The following is a 26,908-nucleotide window of genomic DNA, read 5'->3' as shown; positions in this document are numbered from 1 at the left end:
GTGGCTCTTTCATAAACGAAGAAACAATATCAGAACTTATCAGGATGTCGTTTGGTCCAAGTTTTAGTTTCTTCAGTATCTGAAAGTAATGTCCTGAGTCCTTTAGTATGTGTCAGTCTTCCCCACTTGCAGCTGGAGTAGAGAGGCCAAGTGTTTCGCCAGTTTATACGTCGGTGTGCCAGGGGGCTAACAATAGGTCTTAATGGAAGATTATTCCTGTTGATCTTTGGTAATCCATACAGCGAAGGTGATAGGGCTTCTATGTAACGCAGGTTCCTCTGTATCTCCGCCAAGAGAAAAGACGCCTTGATTAACCGATTCGTATTTCGTAAGATCCGATGCGTCGGATCTCCGCTTAGTTTTCTATAAGTCGTTGGATCTAATATGTCCCGGTTCTTCTGCTCATGAGCTTAGGTTTTCATTACGACGATCGATTTTCCTTTATCGGCAGGCAGTACCAATACAGGGTGAGTCACCTAACGTTACCGCTGGATATATTGCGTAAACCACATCAAATACTGACGAACCGATTCCACAGACCGAACGTGAGGAGAGGAGCTAGTGTAATTGTTTGATACAAACCATACAAAAATGCACGGAAGTATGTTTTTATCACAAACCTACGTTTTTTAAATGGAACCCCGTTAGTTTTGTTAGCACATCTGAACATATAAACAAATACGTAATCAGTGCCGTTTGTTGCATTGTAAAATGTTAATTACATCCTGAGATATTGTAACCTAAAGTTGACGCTTGAGTACCACTCCTCCGCTGTTCGATTGTGTGTATCGGAGAGCACCGAATTACGTAGGGATCCAAAGGGAACGGTGATGGACCTTAGGAACAGAAGAGACTGGAACAGCACATTACGTCCACATGCTAACACCTTTTTATTGATATTTTTCACTGACGCACATGTACATTACCATGAGGGGTGAGGTACACGTACACACGTGGTTTCCGTTTTCAATTATGGAGTGGAATAGAGTGTGTCCCGACATGTCAGGCCAATAGATGTTCAATGTGGTGGTCATCATTTGCTGCACACATTTGCAATCTCTGGCGTAATGAATGTCGTACACGCCGCAGTACATCTGGTGTAATGTCGCCGCAGGCTGCTACAATACGTTGTTTCATATCCTCTGGGGTTGCAGGCACATCACGGCACACATTCTCCTTTAACTTACCCCACAGAAAGAAGTCCAGAGTTGAAAGATCAGGAGAACGGACTGGCCAATTTATGCGTCCTCCAGGTCCTATGAAACGCCCGTCGAACATCCTGTCAAGGGTCAGCCTAGTGTTAATTGCGGAATGTGCTGGTGCACCATCATGCTGATACCACATACATCGACGCGTTTCCAGTGGGACATTTTCGAGCAACGTTGGCAGATCATTCTGTAGAAACGGGATGTATGTTGCAGTGCTCTCCGATACACACGATCGAACAGCGGAGGAGTGGTACTCAAGTGTCAACTTTAGGTTACAATATCTCCGGATGTAATTAACATTTTACAATGCAACAAACGACACTGATTACGTATTTGTTTATATGTTCAGATGTGCTAACAAAACTAACGTGGTTCCATTTAAAAAACGTAGGTTTGTGTTAAAAAACATACTCCCGTTCCTTTTGGTATGGTTTGTATTAAACAGTTACACTAGCCCCTCTCCTCACGTTCGGTCTGTGAAATCGGTTCGTCAGTATTTGATGTGGTTTACGAAACATATCCAGCGGTAACGTTAGGTGACACCCTGTATACTCTTGTCGGCGCTCAGACTCTTGAGTAACAAATGAAATATTAGCTACCAGCAACAGTCTAGTCCAGATATCTGCCAGTTGTTTCTATGTACCCACTATTGATATACAATGAGATGATAGAAGTCATGGTTCAAATGGCTCTAAGCAATATGGGACTTAACTTCTGAGGTCATCAGTCCCCTAGAACTTAGAACTACTTAAACCTAACCAACCTAATGACATCACACACATCCATGGCCGAGGCAGGATTCAAACCTGCGACCGTAGCGGTCGCGCTGTTCCAGAGTGGAGCGCCTAGAACCGCTCGGCCACTCCGGCCGGCATAAAAGTCATGGGATAGCGATATGCATATATACACATCGCGATAGTATCGCGTACACAAGATATAAAGGGGCAGGTATCGTCATTTGTACTCATACGGTTCATGTGGTGAGGTTTCCGACGTGATTATGACCACGCGACGGGAATTAACAGACTTTGAAAGCGGAATTGTAGATGGATCTAGACGCATGGGACATTCCATTTCGGTAACCGGTATGTAATTTAATATTCCGAGATCCACGGCGTCCAGTGTGTGCAGAATAACCAGATTTGTGGCATTACCTCTCATCACAGACAAAACTTAACGACAGAGAGCAGCGGCTTTTGCGTAGAGTTGTCAGTGCTAAGAGCGAAGCAGCACTGTGTAAGACAACTGCAGAAATTAATCTGGGACGTTCGACGAACTCATCCGTTACAACAGTGCGGCAAAATCTGGCGTTAATGTTCTATGGCAGCAGATGACCGACGTTAGTTTGGCGCAGACCCCAAGAAACCATGGAGCCGAGATGTCATAGAGGCAGTGTCCAAGCTGGTGGTGAATCCGTATTAGTGTGGGTTGTGTTTATATGGAATGGACTGGGTCCTTTGGTCCAACTGACCCGATCATTGGCTGGAAATGATAATGTTCGGCTACTTGGAGACTATTTGCAGCCATTCATGGACTTCACGTTCCCAAACAAGGATGTAATGCTTATGGTTGACAATGCGACATGTCACTGGGCCACAATTGTTCACGACTGGTTTCAAGATAATTCTGGACCGTTCGAGCGAATGATTTGGCCACCCAGATCTCCCGAAATGAATCCGATCGAACATTTATATGCCATAATCGAGAGCTCAGTTCGTGCACAGCATCCTGCACCGGCAACACTTTCGCAGTCATGATCGTCTATACAGGCAGCAAGGCTCAGCATTTCTGCAGGGGCTTCCAACGGCTTGTCGGGTCTTTTTCCTAAAGGAAGTAGCTGAAAAACCCAAGTGTACTTGTCCTGCAATGTTTTTATTTCTTGATCCATTGCTCTCTTTTACTTGTCTTATTGATCTTGTATCATAGCTACTTGAAATATATGTGGCTCTTCACAATCTGTAAAGTAGAAACTACGTAACATTCACATCTTATGGGAGATTTCATCAATCATGTAACTATATTCTCCCATTTATTTTCTCATAGCCTTTATTTCCATATGTCGTTGTCTTCAGTTTAAATAGATTTTTGAGAATTGTCGAGTCTTGGAATTCTGCAGCAGGATTATTCATAGCTACTGTAACAACCTCGTCTATCTGCTAAAGCAAAGTATTTTCTTCGAAAATGAAATTTCGTATGGGATTAACTTCTTGTCATCTGTTGACCAAATACACTCCTGGAAATGGAAAAAAGAACACATTGACACCGGTGTGTCAGACCCACCATACTTGTTCCGGACACTGTGAGAGGGCTGTACAAGCAATGATCATACGCACGGCACAGCGGACACACCAGGAACCGCGGTGTTGGCCGTCTAATGGCGCTAGCTACGCAGCATTTGTGCACCGCCGCCGTCAGTGTCAGCCAGTTTGCCGTGGCATACGGAGCTCCATCGCAGTCTTTAACAGTGGTAGCATGCCGCGACAGCGTGGACGTGAACCCTATGTGCAGTTGACGGACTTTGAGCGAGGGCGTATAATGGGCATGCGGGAGGCCGGGTGGACGTACCGCCGAATTGCTCAACACGTGGGGCGTGAGGTCTCCACAGTACATCGATGTTGTCGCCAGTGGTCGGCGGAAGGTGCACGTGCCCGTCGACCTGGGACCGGACCGCAGCGACGCACGGATGCCCGCCAAGACCGTAGGATCCTACGCAGTGCCGTAGGGGACCGCACCGCCACTTCCCAGCAAATTAGGGACACTGTTGCTCCTGGGGTATCGGCGAGGACCATTCGCAACCGTCTCCATGAAGCTGGGCTACGGTCCCGCACACCGTTAGGCCGTCTTCCGCTCACGCCCCAACATCGTGCAGCCCGCCTCCAGTGGTGTCGCGACAGGCGTGAATGGAGGGACGAATGGAGACGTGTCGCCTTCAGCGATGAGAGTCGCTTCTGCCTTGGTGCCAATGATGGTCGTATCCGTGTTTGGCGCCGTGCAGGTGAGCGCCACAATCAGGACTGCATACGACCGAGGCACACAGGGCCAACACCCGGCATCATGGTGTGGGGAGCGATCTCCTACACTGGCCGTACACCTCTGGTGATCGTCGAGGGGACACTGAATAGTGTACGGTACATCCAAACCGTCATCGAACCCATCGTTCTACCATTCCTAGACCGGCAAGGGAACTTGCTGTTCCAACAGGACAATGCACGTCCGCATGTATCCCGTGCCACCCAACGTGCTCTAGAAGGTGTAAGTCAACTACCCTGGCCAGCAAGATCTCCGGATCTGTCCCCCATTGAGCATGTTTGAGACTGGATGAAGCGTCGTCTCACGCGGTCTGCACGTCCAGCACGAACGCTGGTCCTACTAAGGCGCCAGGTGGAAATGGCATGGCAAGCCGCTCCACAGGACTACATCCAGCATCTCTACGATCGTTCCCATGGGAGAATAGCAGCCTGCATTGCTGCGAAAGGTGGATATACACTGTACTAGTGCCGACATTGTGCATGCTCTGTTGCCTGTGTCTATGTGCCTGTGGTTCTGTCAGTGTGATCATGTGATGTATCTGACCCCAGGAATGTGTCAATAAAGTTTCCCCTTCCTGGGACAATGAATTCACGGTGTTCTTATTTCAATTTCCAGGACTGTAAGATAACCTTTCATGTCATCACAACCAAGAAAAGTTACTTGTACGGCTTTCTGGTCCACTTTCTTTCTCCTTTCCTTGGGAACACTAGCGAGCAAACAGATCTTACTATATGCAAAAGGTTTGTCTCAGGTTTCTCTCAATACCACAATTCATATGAAGATAATCCAGAAACGATGGAAGATCGTATTCGATGTGAGGATTATCACTGCTCAGTCTGTTTGCAAAACGGTACGATTCTCACTCCCACGTCAGCCATTTTGCTGTGCAGTACACAAAAATGTCAGACGGTGAATTATGCTCTCTTTGTGTAGAACCTCTCTAACCACGTTGTTGTCTGACTGTCCACCACTATCACTGAAATAATCATAACACCTAATACAACAATCTTTGCTTGAACTATAAATTACCTCGGTTTACGAACAAAATCAGATATTGCTCCTATGAAACAAAAATTGCAAAAACCCAAAAAACTATATCCAGACACAGAGCTTTGAAATAAGCTACGAGTATCTGTATGACGCTCTCCCAGCATGGTAGCTTTTTTGTCTTATACCAAAAGGAAAACGATGACGTTTACCATAAACAAAATCTTCACATAAGTCAAAGTGCAGGTCTAGTGGACATTCAACTCCTTGCGGATATTTTCTATCAACTGATATTTACTCTGATGTTCAAATCTTTCATGATGCAACTGCTGTAATTGTTCTTGATTGAGTGCGTTTCCTACAACAGAAAATTGACGTTTAACACTTCTCATAGTCACTTTGAATAAGTCTCTGAAGCGAAAGGGTAATCCACTCAAGTTGGACATTTGAACCAATTTTAAGAGCACATTTTCCACAGACGACATATTTAGCTATATTCTTGTCTTTTAAAGCAACTACGGCAAATTCGTTTCCATTAGTTTTTGTACATACCGTAAGTCTATCGTTAGTTTCTAATAATTTCCCTTTACTGTTGTTTCGGTATTTATAGTTCCTTTACCAAACGCTTCAACAGTACTTCTATCTACTATCTAACAATGTGTGTTGACAGTAACAATTCAAAAACCTTAAAGTTCCTTCTGTCATAGGGAACGTATTGTTCAGGTACCCTTATCCTGTTTTGCTTCATTGTAGTCAGAATACATCACAGCAGATGTAATAGGAAGAAGCTTCATATTATATTTCTTGTCTGAAACATTGTTTACTTCAGACTAAAGCATGTCTATCATTTTGGTAGCTTTCCGTCTGTTATTCACATTGAGCATATGAATCTACTTTTTGCAATATTGCAAATTATTTTATCCTCCTCCTTGAAATCCTTAGAATATTTTTTTGTTCTTTCGAACTTAACGTAAGTTCCTCTTGCGACATATATTCTTTATCTTAATTTAGAAATCCCTCTCAAAAGCACACAACGTGTATCAGTTTATTAAAAAATAAATCAGATATTTCACAATTATTCGTACCGTCGTTGTTCACTTGTTGCTTCGAATCAATTGTCAAAGCTTCAACTTTAAGTATGGTATATTGATACCAATATCATCAATGAAATTTTTCTTAAAATGAAAGAACGGGGAACAAGTGTCATGCATCTATGCACTTATATCCAAACGTCTTGAGCGGAAGCATTTCACCTTACCTATTTCAACGTTTCTTCAGTCATATTTGTTGTCAAGACAGTTAACAAATTGGTATCAGTAGTGAGAAATGTTTCCACAGAAGCACTACATGGCGATCTTTCCATCACACTTGTATCTTCTGCAGCTGTATGTGATTTTACTAACGGATCTTCAACTTAATCAAATGCTTCTGAAATACTTCTCTATTAATTTAACATGGTCTAATGATTTTTACGTTCTTACACTTCACTCTCTTTTCAATGCACGAATGACCTAGTTAGTCTAATCACTTCATCTTCAAAAGTCGTCTTTATTAAGGTGTTTGTACCGCATTTCTCAAGTTTTTCTGGGAGGAAGGACTGGGCCATAAGGGATCGAACATCATTGGTACCGTTCATAAATGTCAACATAATTTATTAAAATCACAACTGTTTCAATTAAAGCAAGTCACGTTGATTAAAAAAGACAAGATTGAAATGTTGAATTTTGGGACTTTGAAAATCATTTAAAACTTCATCAAAATAATAAAATTCAGCAATTAAATACAGTGTTAATTAAGAAAAAGCTTTCATGATTTAAATATCTAATCAAGCCTAATAAAATTAATCAATAGGAAAGAGACTTTAATAACTTCAGAAAAGATTATAAAAATAAATTTCCAAGATTCTTCCATGGGAGGTAATACCAGATAACAGAAACTAACACCTTTCTGCCTCATAATTGTGAAGTGTGCCTTCAATTTTAGAAACGCCAAAAAAAAAAAAAAACATGTGGAGCAACGTTATCCGAACATTATATATATATATATATATATATATATATATATATATATATATATATATATATATATATATATATATGGACTCTCCGCCTTCTACAAATGCTGTTCAGAAAGTAAGTTCCGATCGGTCGTAAAATGGAAACTACTGTGAAAATCAAAGCTGCTTTATTTCCAATGGTTAGCTATACCTTACAGCTACTTCTGTAGATAGTCGCCACTCCGACGTAAGGCATTTGTCATAGCCTTTTACCAACTTTCCAATACCCTCGTCACAGAAGGCAGCCGCCTGTTATTTCCGCCAATTCACTACGCTGGTCTACAGCTCGTTGTCTGTGCCAAAATATTATCTCCATAGCTAGCAGTTCATGTGAATAGAGATGAAGCTCAGGAAAGGCCAATTATGGGCTATGTTGTGGTGATCAAGCAGCTCCCATCGAAAATGCTGCAGGAGCATCTTCATTCCTCCTGTAGAGTGCGGCCGAGAATTCTCATGACAAACGAAACGCATGACAGTTGCGTTATGCGGGCTGCACAATATCAGGTAAAATATCTGATCAGACCCTCATACTTGGCGGGAGACTCTATTTTCGGTGCATCTTTCTGTTCACTCAGAGCTTGAAACAGCGATGGGCATACTGGAGACACGAACCAACTCATCTGTGCAAAACGTCATCGGATTTTCACAATGGTTTGCGCTTCGCGACCAATCGGAACTTACTTTCTGAGCAGCCCTCGTATAACAGCCCTCGTATAACACCCCAATACCGTCACTAGACAGTTCGACGCATCTAAGTGCGCTAGCGGTTTCACACTGACCGACGGCGTGCCACACACACCTCAGACGCGAGCGTTCCGTGTGTCATGTCACAGTCTCCATAGGACGTGTATTTTCCAGTTACATGATAACTGCTTGGCGATGTGCTGCTCACCATAAAATTACATTGTAAACATGCGTAATGTCGATATGTCAGTGTCTCACAACAGCCTCTCTATACTAATAACAACAACTTGCATTGCACATCACCATTAAGTCAGGTGACTATATCAATCTTGTCAACAGGTGCATTGGAGTCGGGATGAACTCGTGACGGACACAAGCTACAGGAAGACGTTACACCGTTTCCGCAGCATGAGGAACTTACAGTCTGGTAAAAGGGCTATGAGGATAAGTTCAGTGCTAAAGAAGGATTCGGGCATCTACTTCTGTTATCTCCCCGGTGTGGCAAACAGCCGACACACGATACATTTCACTGTCGTCGGTAAGTTTGTTCGAGGCTGGAATGACCAGTTCGGTAAAGAATATTAAATTATTATTTTATAAAAGCAGATATTTGTCAGTCTAGTATCCTCTGCACTTAGTTGATTAGGTTATGTGAGATTTCAATATTTTTTAGCCGTTTGCAAAGGACATTTGTATCAGACTTTTCGCAATTCTTGTTCTCAGCACAGATAAGTCCTTCAATAGATGGTTTTTTTCTCGACTCTCAAGCAGCCGTTTGTGATTAAGGTACAGCTAAAACATCACACGAGTCTAAATCTGTGGATGGGGTGGGTATTAGAGTAGTCCGAAAGAGCGCTTGTGCCGTTCGCAGCACGGCGACTGTTGTGTGAGCAGCCGCATCTTCCTGGTGTACAAGCACTTTTCTCTTGGTCACGTCGATTCCAACACTCTGTGGAAGCAGACGAGTAATGTTACGTACTAAGGACTACTTTTTTGTCGATTTAGTTACAATCGGTAATGATCATACCCTGATTGTATGTAAAAACAAATGCCACCAATTTTCCCCTCGACAGTAGGGTTTTCATATTTTCTTGTACAACTTCACTTTCATTCCAATTCTATTTTAATTACATTTGTGTGAAGGTTGTAGTTGTGGATTTACCAGGTGGTTATATTTAAAGTGCAGTTACTCACACTTTATAGTGTAATTATCGTATGACAGCGAAACTTTATAGATGTCCAATGCACTAATGTAGAAGAGGTTTACGATGGGAAAAGAATTATTTCCAATTTTGGCCACCACGTGCAAATCTGGCGCTGTGAATGCAAGAAAGATGTATGGCAATGTTCCATATGTAATGAATTAATAACAAGACATGGGCAGAAAAGGTCAAATAAGTAAGAAAGACACAAGTTAATTTTATTATTAACCGTCACTTAACACAGTTTGTTCAGTCTGAGCCCCGTAGACGTCTACGAAATGCTGTACAGCGCCGGAGTTGCGCCTGGTGACCATAAGTGGAACCAATTTTTTTCCAGCGTAAATCGGTTCCGCATTAACGTGTAAGCAAACCTACCAGGTTTCGTTACCATACGGTAATTACAACCCATACTGGGTTTCCGTGAGTAGCTACACGTCAGTTATAATCACCTGGAACGTTTCGTCTAGCCACTGTAGAAAGCCTTCAGAATGTGCTAAGCTTTCGCCATACAAGATTCCGAAATGTTCTTCTTCGAAATTACGTTTGGTCCCAAGTCTTTCGTACGCACATTGTAGTTTATTGTATTACACACCTGTTATTATAGGATGTTTGTAATCGCTACAGTCTCGTCAGTCTCAAGGTAACTTGCTAGTAAACCGTTGCAAAAACAGTAACAATTTTCATAAAGTTTATGAGGGTCTAACTGCATAATGTGAACTCTTAATACAAAGCTATTTTAGGACAATGAAAGTGTTTTAAAGATGAAGATTTTGGTATAGAATAATAACAATAGCTTTGATATAAACTTTATTATCTAATCATTTATGTCGATCAGTAATTTAAAAATTTTCCTGCCAATCTATGTTCGAAGTCTATAGACTTATCAACTAGTACTAGATGCTTCAAATTTTGTGCTCACATTTTTGTCATTGTTATCTAACAAGCAGAATACAATCAAATGATTTCAATCAATAGTTTTTATACTATAAATACATAATATACACAATCAAAATTAAGGTAATTTTTTATAATTAATAAGGGTATATTTTTCCTCCTGGTGATAGTAAGCTGCTGCCTGTAGCGTACTTTTCTCCAAATGGTATCCTGAAATATTACCAAAAATTTCAGACCTCTAGCTCAAATAGTTTTTTTTGCGTAAAATAAAAATGTCAGGGAATTTAATTGTTGGGAAATTCAGTTTAAAGGTACATTTCATCTGTTACTCACCTCTTTTGTTCTTAGAATCCTTTAGTTGCATTATATTCTTGGTTTTTGTGTTCCTCATCTTCTTTCTTCCTTTTCTAGCTCTTCTTTGCTGTTGTGGCCTCTTTAGTTGCCTCAAGAGCCCATTTTTCGCCTTGGGCCACTCTCAAGCAATCAATTGTCATCAGTGCTTGTCTCATATTGAAGCCAGGAATTGGTCCCAACAACTCTAAAGCATCACATCTGCTAACTGACCAATTATTAAAGAATATAACTGCATCTAATCCCATGGTGTTGGATCCAAGTGGGGAATATTTCGTTTCTCAAGAACTCTAAAGAATTACGTCTGCTAACTGCCCCATCATTAAAGCAATCTCATGGTATTGGAATTTTTCGTTTTACGGCTTCCCTGATCATTTCCGACTTTGAGTCAATTACGGAATATTTCGTTTCACGGCTTCCCTGATTATTCCCGACTTTGAGCCAATTACGGAATATTTCGTTTCACGGCTTCCCTGTTTGCTTCCTCACTTTTAACAAGCGACACTGCTAGTAAATACCAGATCCGTTATAACGCGACCAGTTCAGACAAGAGACAGCGAGAGAATCGCATACATTAAATGATTTACGAACACCTGCAGAGTCAAAGCAAACTAAGCTACTGGGATAGAAGGCGCATCTCTTCTCTTCTTGTTTGAAAACATAAGACATAAATGACCGTAACTCCTCACTGCCTTCACTTACAAGGTTAAAACTTGTACACCGACAAGCGACCACAGACCTTAGTACGTGATATTAATTTCAACTCGATACACCCTTACTTTGCTAGGGAAAAACGCTCTCAAAGACGCAAATACAAACCGAAAAATGAATTAAAGGAACTCAGAGAAAAGCTGCTTTTTCGTCTATTGTAATTACAAATGAAACTCTTTCCGTTACTTTCCTTCAATTGTACTGTGAAACCTTGTTTCTTTCCGCGTCTCACGCTTCTAGGTAACGCCAATCATAATGACTCCATTTGACATCCAACCGCAGCGGAAACACAGTCGTTGACATATACTGGCATATATTTAAATTTGTTTTAAAAGATGTTCCCGATGACTAAATCGATTCATTTAACTACCATTTTGTTCATAAGACTCTAAATATTGATTTAAGATGGCAAAAAAACTCGTATTTTTGAAGCAGATTCACTAGTAAGTGACCTTAATGTTATGGACTTCTGTCGCTATACCTTCAATTTTGTCAATTCTTTTTTCCTTAAAAAACATCATTAGGGTGCCAGTAGCATGGAAAATGACAGGCATCTTATCCGCATGGCTGTAACGGATCGTGCAGCCACGACTCGATCCCTGAGATAACAGATGGGGACGTTTGCAAGACGACAACCATTTGCACGAAAAGTTCGACGATGTTTGCAGCAGCATGGACTATCAGCTCGGAGAGCACGGCTGCGGTTACCCTCGACGGTGCATCACAGACAGGAGCGCCTGCGATGGTGTACTCAAGGACGAACCTGGGTGCACGAATGGCAAAACGTCATTTTTTCGGATGAATCCAGGTTCTGTTTACAGCAGCATGATGGTCGCATCCGTGTTTGCCGACATCGCGGTGAACGCACATTGGAAGCTAGTATTCGTCATCGCCATACTGGCGTATCACCTGGCGAGAGGGTATGGGGTGCAATTGGTTACAAGTCTCGGTCACCTCTTGTTCGCATTGACGGCACTTTGAACAGTGGACGTTACATTTCAGATGTGTTACGACCCGTGGCTCTACCCTTCACTAGATCCCTGCGAAACCCTACATTTCAGCAGGATAATGCACGATCGCATGTTGTAGGTCCTGTTCGGGCCTTTCTGGATATAGAAAATGTTCGATTGCTGCCCTGGCCAGCACATTCTGCAGATCTCTCACCAGTTGAAAACTTCTGGTCAATGGTGGCCGAGCAACTGGACCGTCACAATACGCCAGTCACTACTCTTGATGAACTGTGGTATCGTGTTGAAGTTGCATGGGCAGCTGTACCTGTACACGCCATCCAAGCTCTAGCTCAAAGCCCAGGCGTATCAAGGCCGTTATTACGGCCAGAGGTGATTGTTCTGGGTACTGATTTCTCAGGATCTATGCACCCAAATTGCGTGAAAATGTAATCACATGTCAGATTTAGTATAATATATTTGTCCAGTGAATACCCGTTTATCATCTCCATTTCTTCTTAGTGTATCAATTTTAATGGTTCAAATGGCTCTGAGCACTATGGGACTTAACATCTATGGCCATCAGTCCCCTAGAATTTAGAACTACTTAAACCTAACTAACCTAAGGACATCACACAACACTCAGCCATCACGAGGCAGAGAAAATCCCTGACCCCGTCGGGAATCGAACCCGGGAACCCGGGCGTGGGAAGCGAGAACGCTACCGCACAACCACGATGTGCGGGCTCAATTTTAACGGCCAGTAGTGTATTATACAGCGAGGTGACAAAAGTCATGGGATGCCACCTAATATCGAGTCGGATCTCCTTTTGTTTGGAGTTGGGCAGCAACTCGACGTGGCATGGACTCAAGTCATTGGAAGACCCCTGCAGAAATACTGAATTATGCAGCCTATGCAGTCGTCCATAATCGCGGAAGAGTTTCCAGTACAGGATTTTGTGCACGAACTGACCTCTCGATTATGTTCTGTGAATGTTCGATGGGTTTCATGTCGGGAGCTCTGGACGGCCAGTTCATCAGCTCGGATTTTCCAGAATGTTCCTCAAATTACTCACGAAAAATTGCGTGTCCCGATGACAAAGGGCCTTGCCGTCCACATTAGTCTATCGTTGTTTGGGAACATGAAGTTCATAAATGGCTGCAAATGGCCTGCAAGTAGCCGAACATAGCCATTTCCAGTCAATGATCGGTTCAGTTTGACTGGAGGCACTAATTCATCCCATGTAAATACTGACAGCACCATTATGGAGCCATCACCAGCTAGCACACTGCCTTGTCAAGTTGACAACTTAGGTTCATGGGTTCGTGGGTCTGCACCACACCATCGGTTCATACCAACTGAAATCGGGACTAATGTGACCACGCCTTGGTTACCAGTTGTGTAGGTTCCAGCCGATATAGTCACAAGCCCCAGAGCCACGTTGCAGGCGGTGTCGTGCTGTTAGCAAAGTTACCCGCTTCAGTCGTTTGCTGCCATATCCCATTAACGCCAGATTTCGACGCACTGTCCTGACGGATACGTTCGTCGTCAGTCTCACACGGATTTCTGCTTTTCTTTCACGCAGTGTTACTTGTCTGTTAACACTGACAGCTCTACGCCAATGCCGCTGCTCTCAGCCGTTGAGTGAAGGCCGCCGCCCACTGTGATATCCGTGGTGAGAGATACTGCCCGAAATTTGGCATTCTCGCCACGTTTTTGGCACTGTGGATCGCGTAATATTGAATTCCCAAACGATTTCCGAAAAGTATTGTCCATGTGTCTATTGTATTATATTGTATGGAACTGTGGACCTAAACTCCTGGACATTGAAATAAGAACACCGTGAATTCATTGTCCCAGGAAGGGGAAACTTTATTGACACATTCCTGGGGTCAGATACATCACATGATCACACTGACAGAACCACAGGCACATAGACACAGGCAACAGAGCATGCACAATGTCGGCACTAGTACAGTGTATATCCACCTTTCGCAGCAATGCAAGCTGCTATTCTCCCATGGAGACGATCGTAGAGATGCTGGATGTAGTCCTGTGGAACGGCTTGCCATGCCATTTCCACCTGGCGCCTCAATTGGACCAGTGTTCGTGCTGGACGTGCAGACCGCGTGAGACGACGCTTCATCCAGTCCCAAACATGCTCAATGGGGGACAGATCCGGAGATCTTGCTGGTCAGGGTAGTTGACTTACACCTTCTAGAGTACGTTGGGTGGCACGGGATACATGCGGATGTGCATTGTCCTGTTGGAACAGCAAGTTCCCTTGCCGGTCTAGGAATGGTAGCACGATGGGTTCGATGACGGTTTGGATGTACCGTGCACTATTCAGTATCCCCTCGACGATCACCAGAGGTGTACGGCCAGTGTAGGAGATCGCTCCCCACACCATGATGCCGGGTGTTGGCCCTGTGTGCCTCGGTCGTATGCAGTCCTGATTGTGGCGCTCACCTGCACGGCGCCAAACACGCATACGACCATCATTGGCACTAAGGCAGAAGCGACTCTCATCGCTGAAGACGACACGTCTCCATTCATCCCTCCATTCACGCCTGTCGCGACACCACTGGAGGCGGGCTGCACGATGTTGGGGCGTGAGCGGAAGACGGCCTAACGGTGTGCGGGACCGTAGCCAAGCTTCATGGAGACGGTTGCGAATAGTCCTCGCCGATACCCCAGGAGCAACAGTGTCCCTAATTTGCTGGGAAGTGGCGGTGCGGCCCCCTACGGCACTGCGTAGGATCCTACGGTCTTGGCGTGCATCCGTGCGTCGCTGCGTTCCGGTCCCAGGTCGACGGGCACGTGCACCTTTCGCCGACCACTGGCGACAACATCGATGTACTGTGGAGACCTCACGCCCCACGTGTTGAGCAATTCGGCGGTACGTCCACCCGGCCTCCCGCATGCCCACTATACGCGCTCGCTCAAAGTCCGTCAACTGCACATACGGTTCACGTCCACGCTGTCGCGGCATGCTACCAGTGTTAAAGACTGCGATGGAGCTCCGTATGCCACGGCAAACTGGCTGACACTGACGGCGGCGGTGCACAAATGCTGCGCAGCTAGCGCCATTCGACGGCCAACATCGCGGTTCCTGGTGTGTTCGCTGTGCCGTGCGTGTGATCATTGCTTGTACAACCCTCTCGCAGTGTCCGGAGCAAGTATGGTGGGTCTGACACACCGGTGTCAATGTGTTCTTTTTTCCATTTCCAGGAGTGTAGAAACGACCGAGACGCTTCATCCCCGCCGTAGCCTCAGTGGTACACAATCCCAAAAAAGTCTACAGCATTCCACTCACTCCTCCACCGCCCCCCACCGAACCTAGGGTTATTGAGCGGTTCAACCCCCAGTGCCTCCTCTCTCCCACCCCTCCGGGAACGTCTCATACCAGACGAGTGTAATCCCAATGTTTGCGTTGTAGAGTAATGATGGTGTACGCGTACGTGGAGAAAAGTGTTTGCGCAGCAATCGCCGACATAGTGTAACTGAGGCGGAATAAGGGGAACCAGCCCGCATTCGCCGAGACAGATGGAAAACCGCCTAAAAACCATCCACAGACTGGCCAGCATACCGGACCTCGACACTAATCCGCCAGGCGGAATCGTGCCGGGGACCGGCGGGCCTTCCCGCCCGGAAAACCATGCATCTAGCTCGAACTACCATTCCATGTCGTGTGGCCTTAGTCTGTCCTTCTATACCTTGTGTACCCGATACTACCGTCGTGTGTTTATGTGCATATCGCTGATACATGACTTTCGTCACCTCAGTGTACACTGTCTAGTCGGATGCCTGAATAATCACGTTTTGCAGTGTGTACCGCTGCGAGACGTTCAGGTCAGTGTGTTTCTGAAAGGTACCGACAGAGATGTGGAGCTGTTCGACTCCAGTGCTGTGGCCAGTTGCGCTACGTTTCTTAGTTGAGGATCCATGGCTTGAACAGCCCTGTCTAGGTCGTTCTACATATTCTCGTTTGGGATTAAATTCGGAGAGTTAGGCGGCGAGGGGAGTACGGTAAACTCGTCCTGGTGCTCTTCGCACTATGCAAGTACACTTTCAGCTGTGTGACAAGTTCCAATCTGGTTGATGCCATCATGCTGAGGAGAAAGAAAGTGCGTGTGGGGGTGGACATCATACCCAAGGATAGATACATCCTTTTTTGACGGTACTAGCGTGATAATTCCAGTATTCGTCACTGACTAAAAGCATTCAGCACGAGCGCATAAAGCAGATGCATGCAGTGGCCCGTACCCAGCAACGTTCGATAAACGGTCGTTGAGGAGACACTGTCGGTGTTTCATCTGGCCCATCAGTTGCTCACCCGTTGCTCGTACGTTCGCCCGTACACATCTCCACAGCCAACGTTAACACCTGCCCTGTGTGGCGCAGAGCGCAGCACAACTGCATCAGTACCGGTTTTGGATAGCGCCATTTTGCCATTCACGGCATATTTTAACCACGGCCGCACACGAAAAATTTACGGACTAAGTCGTTTCGTAAGTGCTTCCACCCTTGGCTCGAGAGTCAGAGATCAAGCCCGTTTTGACGTCAGATAAATCGCACCGTTTTTGCATTGATACAGGTGCCCTGCTTTCCGCTTCTTCCAGACGCGCTTTATGCAGGGTGATCGGAAATTCCCGTTATAGACTTTTAGGACTTGTAGAGGGGAGTAAGTACATCGTATTTTGAATAGGAACCCATTTCCGGAAACGTCATTCAACGAGACTACAGAGCGTCAAAGTTATAGGCTCGGGCGTCTGTAAATGTGCGTATACACGGGGTGATGCCGTGATGATGTTACAGACTTTCTAGGATAATGTAGAACGATAAATGTACTAATTTGAGGTAAGGATCACTGTACCGGTAACGAACGAGTCGAAAGTTATAAACGAAAACCGTTTTGATACCTCTGACAGTTGAATACATATACCGGTTCTTGTGTTGCGAAGAGTGTAGGGCTGGTAACTTTCAGTGGTTGTAGTGTGGACAAAAACGAGAAACAATGTTCAAGTCCGCAGCTCGTGGTCGTGCGGTAGCGTTCTCGCTTCCGGCGCCCGGGTTCGATTCCCGGCGGGGTCAGGGATTTTCTCTGCCTCGTGACGACTGGGCGTTGTGTGATGTGCTTAGGTTAGTTAGATTTAATTAGTTGAAAGTTCTAGGGGACTGATGACCATAGATGTTAAGTCCCATAGTGCTCAGAGCCATTTGAACCATTTGAAAAATGTCCAATAAACATGGGCTTTAAATTGCATACCTGAGGAGCTATGACCATTCGTTCATCTTCGCTAATGTGAAACCCATCTCCTCTAGTGAGCAGGTGTTAATAGCTGTTAAGGTACGCACTTTAGAGCCCCGTTTATTGGACATTTTTTCTCGTTTTTGTCCACACCACCACCACTGAAAGTTACCAACCCTACACTCTTCGCATCACAAGAACCGGTATATGTATTCAACTGTCAGAAGTATCAGAGCGGTTTTCGTTTATAACATTCCACTCGTTATTTTCCAGTACAGGGATCCTTACTTCAAATTAGTACACTTGTCGTTCTCCATCATCATAGAAAGTCTGTAACATCATCACGGGATCACCCCGTGTATACGTACATTTACAGACGCCTGCGAATATAACTTTGACGCTCTGTAGTCTCGTTGGATGACATTTCCGGACATGGGTGCCTCTTCAAAATACGACGTAGTTATTCCCCTCTACAAGTCCTAGAAGTCTGTAACGGGAATTTCCGACCACCCTGTATACCCTCCACTCCTGCCGTCTGTGAGTGATTATTGCACTTTGCCGTCGAACATAGACGGTGGTCACATTAATGTGACTGGGCCGTGTATATGACTGGAGAGTTGTAGCAGCGAGACAGTTTATCTGCTAGCTCAGCGGGCGCTGATGCATCGGAAGGGATGGGGCTCGTTTATGTTACAGCAGTGGATGTTGACGTCCGACGTTATTGCTGAAGAACGAACATCCGGATGCTGCTTGGGACGAGAAGCCCCACAGTAAATCACACTCTCATGTGCATGCTTTTGGCAAGCTGTTCCAGCCCAGCGTAGCTGTCGTGGTTTCAGGCACCCATAAGTGTGTACACGGCAGATTTATTTTCTCTGCGACCTACAATGTCTTAACCCCCCCCCCCCCCCTGCCCCCAACGCCAGTTTCTACGCTCTGCTGAGCTAATATCTTGTACCTTTCTTGAGGAGGTCAACTGTACAGACGAGTGATGTGGAACTTGGCCGGGTGGCAGAGAATGAGAATCCAAACAGAGGTTGGAAATAAAAGAAGGAAATACATGAGCATTTGGGTGTATTCTGAAAATAGGTTTACAAATAGGGTCATCTGGGGAGGGTGAAAGGGATGAATGAGGCTCTAGGAAGTGGAATGAGATAAAGGGAACAGGAAGCATGAGAGGAGGTAGTTCACGTCCGAGTTAGCTGGTGGCAGGTCCAGACGAACAGAGTCTATGTCGGGTGACTTACGCCATCCATTCCATAAGAAACTATAAGAAAGAGAAGGGAAGGCCGACTGCATAAAGCCATCTGTTCTGTAAGAAGTTTGTGACACGAATGAGTGCTTGCACTCTCGGAAGACTGAAAACCAAGACAGCGCCTGAGCTGCGATCTGCCCTCCAACACGTGGGCAGCAACCACAAATATGACTCGTTTCCCAGGTTTCCTGTCAGGCACCTGGGTGGCGCATGTAGCCGTTTTTGTGATGCAGACGGTTACAGATTCCATCAGTCATTTATCAAAATTGAAGTTATCTTGCAAGAGCTCTTGAAAGACGCATTGAAACAAATTTCGAAATATAATTTTGTATAAAATCTTAAATACGCTCACACTTATTATTCGTTCTATACACAACAGAGATGGTCTCTTCGTTTACATATCTGGCGTTATGTCCAAGAACCACTCATATGTCGTCATTATATGTGAGATTAATCTCATCAATGTTAACAAAAAAGGGCAGAAGCGAGACTGATATATTTGAAGGAATTTTGTTTCTGTTCAATGAATCTATACAGCTGAAATAGACGGGTTACAACAATGTTCAGTTTTATTTTGTTTTTTAATTGCAGACAGGTCATAAAGTAAGCAACAAAATTGTTATCAATTTTCAAACAGTAATCTGGAATATCATACAGTAGACCCTATACATTTTATGACTGAATTTTGAACGCCGTATTTCGTCACTTTGAACATACCATACACAACCAACATATGTTGCTGTTGTGGTCTCCAGTCCTGAGACTGGTTTGATGGAGCTCTCCATGGTGCCCTATCCTGTGCAAGCTTCTTCATCTCCCAGTACTTACTGCAACCTACATCCTTCTGAATCTACTTAGTGTATTTATCTCTTAGTCTCCTTCACGCTTCCCTCCAACAGTAAACTGGTCATCCTTTGATGCCTCAGAACGTGTCCGACTTACCGATCCCTTCTTCTAGTCAAGCTGTGACACAAATTCCTGTTCTCCCCAATTCTATTCAGTACCTCCTCGTTAGTTACGTGATCTACCCATCTGATATTCAGCATTCTTCTGTAGCACCACATTTCAAAAGCTTCCGTTCCCTTCTTGTCCAAATAATTTATCGTCCACGTTACACTTCCATACATGGCTACACTCCATACAAATACTTTCAGAAACGACTTCCTGACACTTAAATCTATACTGTATGTTTTGCTCCCCAACCAGCAAAACTAACTACTTCGACCATCATCAAGTATTTTGCTCCCCAAACAGCAAAACTAATCTACTACTTTAAATGTCTAATTTCTCACTCTAATTCCCTTAGCGTCACCTGATTTAATGCCACTACATTCCATTATCCTCGTTTCGTTTTTGTTGTTGTTCATCTTATACCCGCCTTTCAAAACACTGTCAGTTCCGTTCAACTGCTCTTCCAATTGCTTTGCTGTCTCTGACAGTATTACAGTGTCATAGGCGAACCTCAAAGTTTTTGTTTCTTCTCCACGGATTTTAATTCCTACTGCGAATTTTTCTTTTGTTTCCTTCACTGCTTACTCAATATGAAAACTGAATAACATCTGGGATAGGCTACAACCCTGTCTCACTCCCTTCCCAACCTCTGCTTCCCTTTGATTCGAGTCTTACAACTGGCATCTTCTTGAAATGTGAGCGTATTACGCCTGTCTCATAGATCTTGCTTACCAGATGGTAGCGTTTTGTCATGGTTGGCTCTCCCGAGGCTATCATTAGTTCTAATGGAATGTTGTCTAATCCCAGGGCCTTGTTTCGACTTAGATCTTTCAGTGCTCTATCAGATTCTTCACTCAGTATCATATCTCCCATTTCATCTTCATCTACGCTCTCCATGATATTACTCTCAAGTACATCGCCCTTGTATAGACCCTCTATATACTCCTTCCACTTTTCTGCTTTCCCTTCTTTGCTTAGAACTGGGTTTCCATCTGAACTCTTGATATTGAAACAAGTGGCTCTCTTTTCTCCAAAGGTCTCTTTAATTTTCCTGTAGGCAGTATCTATCTTGTCCCTAATGAGATAAGCCTCTACATCCTTACATTTGTCATCTAGCCATCCCTGCTTAGCCATTTTGCACTTCCTGTCGATCTCATTTTTGAGACGTTTGTGTTCCTTTTTGCCTGCTTCATTTACAGCATTTTTATATTTTCTCCTTTCGTCAATTAAATTCAAAATTCCTTCTGTTACCCAAGGATTTATACTAGCCCTTGTCTTTTTACCTACTTGATCTTCTGCTGCCTTCACTACTTCATCCCTCAGATCTACCCATTCTTCTTGTACTGTATTTCTTTCCCCCATTCCTGTCAATTGTTCCCTTATGTTGTCCCTGAAACTCTGTACAACCTCTGGTTTAATCAGTTTATCCACATCCCATCTCCTTAAATTCCTACATTTTTGCACTTTCTTCACTTTTAATCTACAGTTCATAACCAATAGATTTTGATCAGAGTCCACGTCTGCCCCTGAAAATGTCTTACAATTTAAAACTGGCTCCTAAATCACTGTATTACCATTATATAATGTATCTGAAACCTTCCAATATCATCAGAGCTGTTAGAGAGCATCATGACTGATACAGGGATTAGTGATCACAAGGTCGTTGTAGCTAGGCTCAATACCGTTTCTTCCAAATCCACCAGAAACAAACGCAAAATAATTTTTTTTTTAAAGCGGATAAAGTGTCACTAGAAGCCTTCCTAAGAGACAATCTCCATTCCTTCCGAACTGACTATGCAAATGTAGACGAGATGTGTCTCAAATTCAAAGATATAGTAGCAACAGCAATTGAGAGATTCATACCACATAAATTGGTAAGAGATGGAACGGATCTCCCATGGTACACAAAACAGGTCCGAACGCTGTTGCCGAGGCAACGGAAAAAGCATGCGAAGTTCAGAAGAACGCGAAATCCCGAAGATTGGCTAAAATTTACAGACGCGCAAAATTTGGCACGGACTCAGATGCGAGATGCCTTTAATAGGTTCCACAACGAAACATTGTCTCGAAAGTTGGTAGAAAAGCCGAAGAAATTCTGATGGTATATAAAGTACACAAGCGGCAAGACGCAGTCAATACCTTCGCTGCGCAGTGCCAATGGTACTGTTACCGACGACTGTGCCGCTAAAGCGGAGTTATTCAACGCAGTTTTCCGAAATTCCTTCACCAGGGAAGACGAATGGAATACTCCAGAATTTTAAACGCGAACAGCTGCTAGCATGAGTTTCTTAGAAGTAGATACCTTAGGGGTTGCGAATCAACCCAAATCGCTTGATACAGGCAAGTATTCAGGTCCAGATTGTATACCGATTAGATTCCTTTCAGATTACGCTGATACAATAGCTCCCTATTTAGCACTCATATACAACCGCTCGCTCCCCGATAGATCTGAACCTACAGATTGGAAAATTGCGCAGGTCGCACCAGTGTTTAAGAAGGATAGTAGGAGTAATCCATCTAACTACAGACCTATATCATTGACATCGGTTTGCAGTAGGGTTTTGGAGCATATACTGTATTCAAACATTATGAATCACCTCGAAGGGAACGATCTATTGATACGTAATCAGCATGGTTTCAGAAAACATCGCTCTTGTGCAACGCAGCTAGCTCTTTATTCGCACGAAGTAATGGCCGCTATCGACAGGGGATCTCAAGTTGATTCCGTATTTCTAGATTTCCGGAAAGCTTTTGTCACCGTTCCTCATAAGCGACTTCTAATCAAGCTGCGGAGCTATGGGGTATCGTCTCAGTTGTGCGACTGGATTCGTGAATTCCTGTCAGGAAGGTCGCAGTTCGTAGTAATAGACGGCAAATCATCGAGTAAAACTGAAGTGATATCAGGTGTTTCCCAGGGAAGCGTCATGAGACCTCTGCTGTTCCTGATCTATATAGATGACCTGGGTGACAATCTGAGCAGTTCTCTTAGATTGTTCGCAGATGATGCTGTAATTTACCGTCTAGTAAGGTCATCCGAAGACCAGTATCAGTTGCAAAGCGATTTAGAAAAGATAGCTGTATGGTGTTGCAGGTGGCAGTTGACGCTAAATAACGAAAAGTGCGAGTTGATCCACATGAGTTCCAAACGAAATCCGTTGGAATTCGATTACTCGATAAATAGTACAATTCTCAAGGCTGTCAATTCAACTAAGTACCTGGGTGTTAAAATTACGAACAACTTCAGTTAGAAAGACCACATAGATAATATTCTGGGGAAGGCGAGCCAAAGGTTGCGTTTCATTGGCAGGACACCTAGAAGATGCAACAAGTCCACTAAAGAGACAGCTTACACTACACTCGTTCGTCCTCTGTTAGAATATTGCTGCGCGGTGTGGGATCCTTACCAGGTGGGATTGACGGAGGACATCGAAAGGGTGCAAAAAAGGGCAGCTCGTTTTGTATTATCACGTAATCGGGGAGAGAATGTGGCAGATATGATACGCGAATTGGGATGAAAGTCATTACAGCAAAGACGTTTTTCGTCGCGGCGAGATCTTTTTACGAAATTTCAGTCACAACTTTCTCTTCCGAATGCGGAAATATTTTGTTGAGCCCAAACTACATAGGTAGAAATGATCATCAAAATAAAATAAGAGAAATCAGAGCTCGAACAGAAAGGTTTAGGTGTTAGTTTTTCCCGCGCGCTGTTCGGGAGTGGAATAGTAGAGAGATAGTATGATTATGGTTCGATGAACCCTCTGCCAAGCACTTAAATGTTAATTGCAGAGTAGCCATGTAGATGTAGATGTAAATATACAAAATGTTTCAATAAATTTAATCTGTTTCAAGAAAGAGGACAATTATGAGAGTGGAGCAGAACCCATGCTGGAGAGTGATGGAGATGCAACCTTACAGCACACTTGTTTATTATTTATAAAGGAAACAAAAGAAAAGTTCGGAGTAGGTATTAAAATCCACGGAGAAGAAATAAAAACTTTGAGGTTCGCCGATGACATTGTAATTCTGTCAGAGACAGCAAATAACTTGGAAGAGCAGTTGAATGGAACGGACAGTGTCTTGAAAGGAGGGTATAAGATGAACATCAACAAAAGCAAAACGAGGATAATGGAATGTAGTCGAATTAAGTCGGGTGATGCTGAAGGAATTAGATTAGGAAATGACACACTTAAAGTAGTAAAGGAGTTTTGCTATTTGGGGAGCAAGAATAATGATGATGGTCGAAGTAGAGAGGTTATTAAATGTAGACTGGCAATGGCAAGGAAAGCGTTTCTGAAGAAGAGAAATTTGTTAACATCGAGTATTGATTTAAGTGTCAGGAAGTCATTTCTGAAAGTATTTGTATGGAGTGTAGCCATGTATGCAAGTGAAACGTGGACGATAAATAGCTTAGACAAGAAGAGAATAGAAGCTATCGAAATGTGGTGCTACAGAAGAATGCTGGAGATTAGATGGGTTGATCACATAACTAATGAGGAGGTATTGAATAGAATTGGGGAGAAGAGGAGGTTGTGGCACAACTTGACAAGAAGAAGGGACCGGATGGTAGGACATGTTCTGAGGCATCAAGGGATCACAACTTTAGCATGGGAGGGCAACGTCGAGGGTAAAAATCGGAGAGGGAGACCAAGAGACGAATACACTAAGCACATTCAAAAGGATGTAGGTTGCAGTAGGTACTGGGAGACGAAGAAGCTTGCACAGGATAGAGTAGTATGGAGAGCTGCATCAAACCAGTCTCAGGACTGAAGACCACAACAACAACAACAATAAATAAAATCAGTCAAGAATGCTACAGAATTCCATAGCATCGACATAAACACAAAGCTAGATGCTTTACATTTTTCAAATGATTCAGCTGTTTTAGCATTTTTTGAGGACTTGCTGCATTCTCTAGGCAGATTACAGATTATATGAAGGATAAAAAACTATGGCCATTTGCGGAAAATACACAAGTCGGAGTAAGATCTGTCTGAAAAATAAAATTCTGGGAAGAGTGAACACATTCACATATTTATGCTACAATCTATCTATGATCTCTGAAAAAGCGACCAGGTATACGTAAACATTGGAAGCCATTAATAATGCAGTGAAACCTTCCTTAGTCCATATGCATACCAGAATACCCTTTTATAAGTTCTTAACAAATCCTGTAAACATTGTTTTGGTGTTACACTCTCATTTCAATAGTGAATCTTTGAACATGTTTAAAGTGACACAGTGGGATCCATTTTCAGATAGACAAAATCTTCATACACAATTTTTATAGTAAAAAATAAGGTTTAACTTATGATACTACACTGGCTGACCACGGTGAACATGTGGATTAATGCATTTAAAAGATTTTCGTTGAACCCCGAAGGTCTTCCTGAATGTGGTGTTTCACTAACGTCAAAAAGATCCTCTTAAAATGAGAGAACCATTTTCTTGTCGTGCTCTGTCCAATTTCATTATCCTCATACACGACGCAAATGTTCTGGTTACCTCCGTTGCTGTCACACGTCTACTCAACTCAAACAGAAAAATATGTCGGAAACGTTCCGATTTCTCCATTTGGCACTCAATTTTCTATCGTCCACACCTCCACTCACTATCTCCAAATGACAAAATGCCAATGTGCAAACTCAAATAGCAACAGTGTACTAAAAACAAACAGTGACAATCGGTAAATAAACCCATAGCAATCGGAATACTAACATGCAAAACAAAAACGCTACGAACTTATGCACCAACCTAATAACTGCAGATGTTTCACAGGGAAAAGATGGACCAGCGTCCTGTTAGATGGCAGAATGTACGGGAAAATCAATGAGTACCTTCAAAATAACGAAACAGAATACATAAAGATATAGCAACGCCTCGATCAATTTCGCATCTGGAAGACTCTTTATGAAAGACGAGATGTTGCAGTGTGTGTTGACATGATTCCAATAATCTGAAGGTTTATTTTCTTTATTCCAGAGCCGGAGATTTTGGGTGAGCGTACCAGGTCAGTTGTGGATGGTGACTCCGTCAGCCTGATGTGTGTCATCGACCCCAGTCCAACATCGGAGGTCAACATTGAGTGGACGCGAGATAATGGAGATGTGGGTTGCTTTAATAACTCCTTCTTCCGCTGTGTGACCTTGAATGATGGAAATAGGGAAATGAACTAAGTTTAACTTTGATGTCTCCTCAACAATAAGATCGCTACAGGTGCTGTATTACACTGAGGTGACAAAAGACATTCGATAACGACAACCACATATACTGATGGCTTTAGTGTCGTGTCAGCTAGGTATAAAAGGGCAGTGCATTGGCGGAGCTGCCATTTGCACTCAGGCTATTCATGTGAAAAGATTTCCGGCGTTATTATGGCCACGCGACGGGAATTAACTGATTTTGAACGCAGAGTGGTAGTTGGAACTAGATGCATGGGGCAATCCAGTTCGGAGACAGTTGGGGAATTCACTACGCCAAGATCCACAGCATCAAGAGTGTGCCGAGAATACCAAATTTCAGGCCTTAGCTCTCGTCACTGACAACAAAGTGGCCAACGACTTTCACTTAACGACCGAGAGCAGAGTAGAGTTGTCAGTGGTAGTAGAGAAGCAACACTGCGTGACATCAGTGTGGGACCTAGGACGAACGTATCGGTTAGAACAGATGGCGAAATACGGCTTTAACAGGCTATGGCAGCACAGGACCGACCCGAGTGTCTTTTCTGACAGCACGACATCGTCTGAAACGCCTATCCTCGGCTCGTGACGATATTGGTTGGATCCTAGACGACTGAAACGCTGTAGCCTGATCAGATGAGTTCTGATTTCAGTTGGTAACAGTTGATGGTAGAGTTCGAGAGTGGCACAGAACCGATAAAGCCAAGGACCTACGTTGTCGACAAGGCACTCTGAAATAGGGTCGTATCTCCATAATGGTGTCGCCTGTGTTTACATGGTATGGACTCTGTCCTCCAACTGAACCGATCATTGACTAAAAATGGTTATGTTCGGCTCCTTGGAGACCATTTGCGGCCATTCATGGACTTAAATGTTCCCAAACAACGATAAAGTTTTTATGGATGTCAATGTGACATGTCACTGGGCTACAATTGTTCGCGATTCGTTTGAAGAATTGGAGAGAATGATCTGCCCACCCAGATCGTACGACATGAATCCCATCGAATATTTATGGAAAAAATCTGGAGATCAGTTCGTGCACAAAATCTTGCATTGGCAACTCTTTCCTATTGGTTTTACAGACATAATGGCTCAATATTTCTGCAGGGCGCTTCCAGCGACTTGGGTCCATGACACATCGAGTTACTGCACTACGCCGGGAAAAAGGAGATACGACACGATGTTAGGAGGTGTATCATGACTT

At 43.7% G+C, this 26,908-nt stretch overlaps 1 protein-coding gene across 1 annotated transcript in view; it reads left to right on the top strand.

Moving 5' to 3' along the window:
- Nucleotides 1-26,908, top strand: part of LOC126336578 (vascular endothelial growth factor receptor 1-like) — a 91,991-nt gene that overhangs the window by 37,696 nt on the left and 27,387 nt on the right. Inside the window, exons 5-6 of the mRNA XM_050000435.1 lie at nucleotides 8,305-8,503; nucleotides 25,508-25,632. Of these exons, the coding sequence (XP_049856392.1) occupies nucleotides 8,305-8,503; nucleotides 25,508-25,632 (324 nt within the window). The remainder of the gene's footprint in view (nucleotides 1-8,304; nucleotides 8,504-25,507; nucleotides 25,633-26,908) is intronic.

The sequence above is a fragment of the Schistocerca gregaria genome, chromosome 2, assembly GCF_023897955.1.
Source record: "Schistocerca gregaria isolate iqSchGreg1 chromosome 2, iqSchGreg1.2, whole genome shotgun sequence".
NCBI classification, from domain to species: Eukaryota; Metazoa; Arthropoda; class Insecta; order Orthoptera; family Acrididae; genus Schistocerca; species Schistocerca gregaria.
The sequence above is the reverse complement of the archived record's forward strand: the minus strand, read 5'-3'. Positions and strand labels throughout refer to the sequence as shown.